Source organism: Chelmon rostratus, chromosome 11 (genome assembly GCF_017976325.1).
Source record: "Chelmon rostratus isolate fCheRos1 chromosome 11, fCheRos1.pri, whole genome shotgun sequence".
NCBI classification, from domain to species: domain Eukaryota; kingdom Metazoa; phylum Chordata; class Actinopteri; order Chaetodontiformes; family Chaetodontidae; genus Chelmon; species Chelmon rostratus.
Window position 1 is genome coordinate 8,164,703 of NC_055668.1, and position 7,595 is coordinate 8,172,297.

At 47.6% G+C, this 7,595-nt stretch overlaps 1 protein-coding gene across 1 annotated transcript; it reads right to left on the minus strand.

Moving 5' to 3' along the window:
- Positions 1–250: 250 nt before the first annotated feature.
- npas4l (neuronal PAS domain protein 4 like) lies at positions 251–4,705 on the minus strand. The gene is made up of 9 exons (XM_041948065.1): positions 4,605–4,705; positions 3,448–3,611; positions 3,096–3,241; positions 2,880–2,979; positions 2,340–2,607; positions 2,137–2,246; positions 1,763–1,898; positions 377–1,659; positions 251–273 (listed from the first exon to the last, which is right to left on the minus strand). The coding sequence occupies exons 1-9, from the start codon at positions 4,703–4,705 to the stop codon at positions 251–253; spliced, it is 2,331 nt and encodes a 776-aa protein (XP_041803999.1).
- Positions 4,706–7,595: the final 2,890 nt, after the last annotated feature.

Consider the following 7,595-nt stretch of genomic DNA (forward strand, 5'->3'; position numbering starts at 1 on the left):
TCATAAAATATAAGACATCAGCAAAACATAAAACAGTTGGCAGCAGTGTTGAGAAATGAAGACAAAGCTGTCGTCTTAATCTTCTTCAGATTATTTTTCTACATTCAGAAATAAATCATTTGCAGAAACAGCGACTTCGCAAAAATGTCCTTTAAATGTCTTTGCTCACATCCTTCTTTGAATCCAGCGAAGGAAGATTGTCCTGACAATATGTCATACAAGTGGTAGTAGAGTAAGTCACAGACTTATTTCAGTACAGGTTTTCTTCAGCATCTGAGAGGAGACAGAAGTAATATGAATGAAATGTAACATCAGTGTCACATATATCACATGGGAATCATTCGATCAGTGGCTGTGTTGTTTGGTAGATATTTACCTTGCTGAAGACCACTCTGCACATAGTGGTTGAGTTGATGCAACCCAGTGTTTTGGTCATGGCGTTCCAACTGCAAACCGAAGACATCCATGACAGTGAACTGCTCTGCAGGCAGCGGGTCCTCTGGGATGGTCGGGGAGAGACCAAGGGGCCCCTGCTCCAACTGATGGGACCCACTCCTGCCGCGCAACAAGCCCTGCTGGTAGCTGTACGGTACGACACCGGGGCCAGACAAGCTGTTTTTCCTCGTGACAATGTCCAGGTTATTCAGGATGCTGTCGAACACGCCATCATCGAGGACCAGCTCACGCTTAGGAGGACGGCCTGAGGAGAGGGGAGGGTGACTGGGCCAGCCACAGGGTGAGAGCAGGGTGTCAGAGGTTGCAGGCTGGACCACATTTTGAAGTGGGGTGTGGGTGAAGTGGGTGAAGTGGGTGTGATACATGGCAAAGCTGCTGGCCAGAGAGGAGATCTGCTGAGCCAGAATGCTGATCTCTGCCTGTTCCCTCTCGTTGTAATGGGTAGATTGGTCGGGGGCGAGAAGGCGGGAGTGTTCGGGCAACGCATGGTGGGGAACATGATGCACTTGCGCAAGGCTGCCCCCTTGTGGCTGCTCGAGAAGGCTTAAGTCATCTTGATGCAGAGCGCAGTCCACTGGGCTCTCACACATGTCGGACACAGAGAGGCAGTCTGGAACTAATCGAGCATCGGCTGTACAAGCTTGGAAATCATAGGTCGGTGATGAGGAGGAGAGTGGAGGCTGAGCACTTAGAGCGCTGAAGGCTGCCTGGTCAAAGGTTTGTTCAGCAGCTGCGGGGAGGGAGTCGGCGGGTGATTGGTGACAGGTGAGTCCTGCCTCTGGGTAGGAGTAATAGGAGGGAGAGGCCTCAGGGGAGGACAGCAGCTGATCTGTGTATCCATGCACATCCATCAAGAGGTCATGGCTGAGCTCCTCCTTCTGCAGAGGGGAGCTGGAGGAGGCCGGGCTGTAGGGAGGGGTGAAAAAAACAGGGCTGTCGCCCAAGGGAACAGGTGAGCTATCGCCCTGGGAGGAGGCGCACGCCACATAGTATATGTCTTGCTCAGACTCCGTCCTAGCTCTGGCACCTGGCGGCTCCTCGCTTTGGCTGTAAGACGTCCTCTGCCTTTTAAAACAGTTAGTGCTGCTGTGGCTCTGAGTGTTGCCCGTCTGTTGAGCTGCAAAATTGCAGCAATTTGCCAGAGATGACGGTCTGAAGGCATCGCTGTCGATTTTCTTCTGCAGAAACCTGGCCTCTGTTTCACTACGAGAGCAACACAGTGTGTTAAGTCGGTGTTTGTAACTTGAAATACGCTGAAACATTTCTCACACTGTCAGCTCAGGTCTCCTGGAGGAGTTCGTCATACCTGATGATGAAGTTCGTGCAGCTTATGCCCTGGCACTTGGAGTCCTTGTTAGCTTGAATGTAGACCCAGGCACATGACAGATCCTTGCACTGGAGTCTTAGCACCATCTCTACCTGGAAGCCCTCATCTGCCTGCACTGGACGGGACAGAGAAGACATTTTCATGGTTATTATTATGCACATGATGCACATACGCAAACTTAATGACATGCACACAATGACATCAGCGCTCCATCACTGAAAGCCTAAAGAATCTTTCTTGTTCTCCTGTTTTTTAGTTTTGTGTTTGGAACCACAACTTGCTTATCATTGTCATAAACTGCTATCTAAGTATTCAACCAGTGCAAAACAAGTTTTCCTGAAATGGACACTTACTTAAACTTCTATGAGAATCTGCACTCAAAGAAAGATCCTCAGGGTGGACGAGACTGTACCACGATCTGCCAGTCATTTCTTCAGCCGAATACCCCAGAAAATATAAAACGCTGAAAAAGAAACACATAAAAATGTTTGTCAGTAACCAGGACAAGAACATTTTTGATTAAATCTGTTAAAAGGAGGTGGATCTACTAGTTCACCTGTCTGACAGCTGAGTAAAGGTCATGTCCAGTCTGTGGACACTGCTGAAGCTGCAGCGCAAGTGGGAGTCAGAGCTGGACAGGCGGTTGACTGTGGGGGTGCAGAGGGCCACAAACAGAGGCCGGTCGGCGGGACAGGCTGATGGGGAGGGGAACAGACGAGGCTGAGGGAAAGACTGGAAGCTCCCTCTGACCAGCATGGAACAGCAGCTGCCGTGCTGCAGCTTGAAGGCCTTGGAGGTTTGCATGCAACATATGAAGCTCCTCTCTGAAGAAAGACAACATGTCAGTTTAGTCTCTCAGTTGTGAGAACAGCCTCTTCATCACACTCTGAATTGTGAGTCGCGGCTTACACTTTGGGGGGATATTGAATTGATTTAGAGCTCAAAATAGAAAGAGAGCACAAAAGGAGTCAAGCGTTTGGGGGAAACGGGGTCTTAATTTTTGGGAAGCATAGCTCTAAGAATGGCAGCAACACGAGGCTGCATGAGAATAGTAATCACTGTTTAAAATGCTACACAATAGCAATTTTAAATTTACCTGATGAAGAGTCGTTTTCAAAGTCCAGGTTTGATTTAACGATGGCAAAGTCAGAGCTCTCCACCATGTCATAGAAAGTGTCCCCTTGAAGCACATCTACCTGGAAACATGAGAGGTTTAACAATTAGATACACAGATCACAGAGCAGATTGCAAGCAAAGTGTTAAAGCATCAAAAGATCTCCACATTGACACTGTATTAAATCAACAGGCTCACCATGGAAAGACCGAGATATTCAGCTACGTTTTCGGACACATAGACCAGCTTGCCCTGGGCGGTGGTGACCAGGATGAAGCCGTGCAGCGCCTGGAGAAAGGCCTCGTACGGCAGAGAGCGGTGTGATCTCTCTCCAGCCGGGAGTCCTTAGAGAGGGAAGAGTGAAAGTGTGAGTTCAGCTTTGGTTACACCGTGTGCGTCTCAGCAGGTTGTCGCGGCTTTTATGTTTGATTTAGTCCCTGCGGTACAGAAAAAACTTAGTCCCATTTAGTTTGACGAGGATGCAGGCTGAATTTAGATTAGATGTTCAAAGATAGCAAAGAATGACTGCGACTGAAGTTTGGAGACTTACCCTGGAAGAGAACAGACTTCCTGATGTAGGTGCAGATGGCAGCCATGGAGTGCAGGTAGGAGAGTCGCTCCTGGTCCTCCTGGGTGATGGGCAACAGAGCGCGCATATTCCTGATCTCATGATTGATGTGGTCCCGTCGGGCTTTGGATGCTCCTTTGGTGGATCTGTGAGAGACCATGGTCACTGAGGTCAGAGGTTGGAAGAAAATCGGAGAAACTGAAACTGGGGAGCTGAAGTTTTGTCTACTGCCACGCTTCGAAAAATCTGTCTGAAGTCATCCTCTTCTAAGTTGAGAGTGGGGGGAAAAAATCAAACAAAGGCAACAACAAAAAAAAGTGATTGGCCTGAACTGATCTCGCCTCTTTTCACAATTCAGACTCTCTTCCCCGGACTTTGAATATCAAGGGTTCCTATGGAAACAGCTGATATGAGAGGCTGTCGTCTTTGCAGCAGGAATGAGGGCTCTCAGTAGACTTTGTCTGTGTGATCAGTATCTGTCTGGGCCCATCCACAGAGAGCCTGGAGTTTTTATAGCTGCCAGGGCTTCAGCGTGGGCGTCACACACAAAGGGGAGGCTGGGCTTCTGCTGCTCCCTTCATTGCCTTATAAAGTGGGTGTCCTCAGAGCAGGGCGCCCCACGTCACAAGGACACACAAAGTGCCACGGAAGGAGAATTATATCTACCATATATACCCCAGCACCGTGGCAATAAAGATCCAACAAATTCTATAACTGATAACCTATGTCACATTGTTTAAAGATGCTCTACCCAGAGTTTAAGTCTATCTAGGAATAAGACAGGAATATTAAACCACTTCAAATTCACAGACACATTCTGAATTCCCATTCGAGTTATTTCATTAAGTCATTTATCTTGGCCGGCAATGTTCTTGCAGGCTGATTTCGCAACAAAGCGAGCCGATAGACACTCGTCTGTCCCAGCTTGACTTTCTTCTAATGCAGCAGCAGCATCATTGTGGCTGGATTAGTATGTATCACATACAGCACAAGGCTGCAGACTGGAGAAAACTGGATTAAGCGCCCCCCGTGGTGCGTGCACCGCAGGCGGCAGAGCTGGGTCGCAATCCTCTGAACAGCCATGTGTCGATTCGGCCACTAGAGGACGTGGAGCAGAGTGGGAGAGGAGTGCCACTGACCTGGACCTCTTGCAGCAGGAGATGCGCTGCTCCTCGGGCAGATGGTGCGAGGCGCACGGGGCGCTCACATGGCATTTGCAGGAGTTGCACCAAATAGTCATTTTGACGCTGATGTTGCCACCTGAGGTAAAACATTCACTGGTTTAGTGTTCAGCAAGAGACATGACTCAGGAAGAATGCAAAAAGTCTGGAAAAAAGCAATCTAACGTTTTGCTTCCTTTAAAAAAAATACAAATTTTGAGCAAAAACTGATAAATAATTCTGAGCTAGAAAACTGAGAGCAGTTCTCCTGAGAGGAGAAACTCCCTGCTTTCATCTCCTACCTTTGCTGGCTCCAGTCTGCATGATGAGTGTCAAGCCCTCGTGCGCCTCCCTCCTTTTATAGCCTAAAACCCGACACCGCTCATCCGCCTCAGCCGGCGGGGAACAGAGAAAAAAAATGGCATAATGTAGCTTGTTGTGACGCGATGACAAATGATCGAGGCGGGTTATATTTAGTGAAGTCAGCCCTAAAAATAACCCGTCAGATTGGACGCAGGTTCCGTCTCTGGGCGCAATGTGAGACGGCATTTTTGTGGAAGAAATGCGATGTGTCGCGCGCGTAATGTGTACAAATGTTGTGTTAATCACGTGACAATAAATACTGATTTTGTGGCCACTCAACAGTACCTGGCACTGAGGTCCAGACAGTGTTCCAGGTGAAGTTCTTCAGATTCATATCAGCCAACAAACTCAGTTCAGCCCATGTTCAAACTTCTTCTCATTCTTTTGATTTGTAGAGACCCCAAAGTCATCTAAACCCTTTTGTTTTGTTGACATTGGCTTTGGGGTCTCACAGACACAGGAAGGAAGGAAGTACTCAGATCATTTCCTTTAATACTACATTGTAAATATACTCTGCTACTAGAAAAAGTTCTACCAGTCTTGTAGAAAATGCACAAGTATGATCAGCTAAATATCAAACGTAGAGTAATGGCACTTAGTTTGCATAAAAATGTCCCTGTGACTGATATATTATAGCACATTATTTTGACAGTATTTCGTAGCTGCGTGAGGTGGAGCTTGGTTAACAACTTTATACAGTTAGTTTAGATGAGTGGTTCTCCACCTCGGGGTCGGGGCCCCTCCAGAGGGTCACAGCATAAACCGGAGGCGTCATGAGAGGACTAATGGGAGAGGAAAGAAGAAAAAACTAAATCCTGATACACAAATCTGCTTTCATTTCTTGGGACTTTCTTTGTTTCTTCAGCGGATCATTTGAACAGTTATTTGAATGATTTTGGTGGAAGTGCTAACAACTCATAGACACCTGAAAGCTGCCGTTACTGCATTACTTTGCCATGAAGTCATTTACAGGCAAAGAACACAGTTAGTTAACTGACAAAGTGAATTTAGAGTCAATTATTCCCTGTTAAATAGCCAATAGTGATGCAGCATAATGAAAATCCAATGGGAGTAACCACGTTTTACAGCTGGAGGCTCCGAGACCCCAAATAGAGGTAATGTGTCATTTTCTGTAGCAGACTTCTGAAACATGCCAGCAGTTCAAAATCATGCTTATAAGCAGTTTTCCCTAAAATAAGGGAAAGTATCAGGACCCCAACATTCCTGTCTGGACATTTTACTGTGCAGTCTTACAGATTTACACATAGCAAAAGTGATGTGTGCGATGTAATTAAAGTATTATCCAACTTATTCTACTGCAGCTTAGCTGAAAAAGTGACGTGTGACAAAATACATTCAAATAAAATCGGCTTCTATTGTTGAGTATTTCGCAGACGTACAGACACTTCTGAGAACATAACAGTTATTTTTCATGAGGAACTTTGAAGTTAAACACAACATCCTGAGCACAGCTTCGGAGTTCAAACTGTGGCGTTATTGTCATTCAAGTCCCAGCAGAAAACCAGCTTGATGCATCATTGTTTAATTTCTGAACAGACTTCTGAGGCAGTCAGCTATGGCAGTTTATCTTCACAGGGCTTTAACGGCCCGTGTATTAGTCACTCAATTAAACCCCAGTTGGAAGGGAATTAAGCTACAGGTCTGCAAACATGACGCACTGAGGCTGAGAGGCTCGGCCACTCGCACAAAATCACTTCCCTCAGCAGATGAATAGATTACGGGCACCACAAAACATAAGCAGTGCACATTAAATCCTGCATTTTCTAAAATGCTGCCACTCGTCTCAGAGGAGTTACTGCTGAGCGTGAAGCCTGCATGGAAAGTTGGAGTTTGCCTGTTTCTCACTGTTGTGAAATGGTGACTTGTTGCTTTGAGTTGAAGTTATGCAGCTACAGCTTCTATCCTCTGAGGGCTCGTGCTCCTTTAATGCCTCTCTTCTCAAATCCCCACTTTAGTGGCCTCAACAACGCTGGGAGCTGAGACCTAGAACTTGAGTGAGGGAATTGCACAGGGATAGGGGGGACAAGACAAAACAAATCACTCTGAACAAATCCTCAGTCTGATTCTCAAGGGCCAGTGGGATCGCCTGAGTCCTGAAGGGAAATTAGAGAGTCGTTCGGCTGAGTGTCTCCTTGCATTAGTGCCTGCGTTTGCTGGCCGAGGCAGGCTCAGGGGCCAGACAGAGGGACCCAGCGTGGCCCTGCTTCCTGTGTGCGGCGGGGCCAGGCGGGACAGGGTGTCTCTGCTGCCTCACTTTAAGCTGACCCTCCGTCTGTGGCCTGCACTTAACACTGCAGATAACGCTGGCTTTATAGCACGGGGCTGGTGACAGACAGGAACAAACTGCCAGGCCGCTACTGGTAGCAGAGGCAAAGATTGGAGCTGGGGTTCAGGGTGAGACACTTTGTAATGATGGGACCCCCCCAAAAGCAGCCGCACGCGTCCCATTAACTAGTCGTTGGGGGGGTTTGGGTGGCACCATGGCCTCAGAGTACCCACTAAAGTAGACGGTGAGGGCTGTCAGACAGGCCGGCTGGGCTAGATTCAGCAATCTGGATTTCAGCAGGAAGCAGAAACTGGGGGACT

Excerpts from the sequence above, each read along its gene's own strand:
- npas4l (XM_041948065.1), bottom strand. The coding sequence starts at position 4,705 with ATGACTATTTGGTGCAACTCCTGCAAATGCCATGTGAGCGCCCCGTGC. Across the intron at positions 2,980-3,095 it reads AATATCTCGGTCTTTCCATG|GTAGATGTGCTTCAAGGGGA; the intron begins GTGAGCCTGTTG and ends TCATGTTTCCAG. Across the intron at positions 274-376 it reads GCAGAGTGGTCTTCAGCAAG|ATGCTGAAGAAAACCTGTAC; the intron begins GTAAATATCTAC and ends GTCTCCTCTCAG.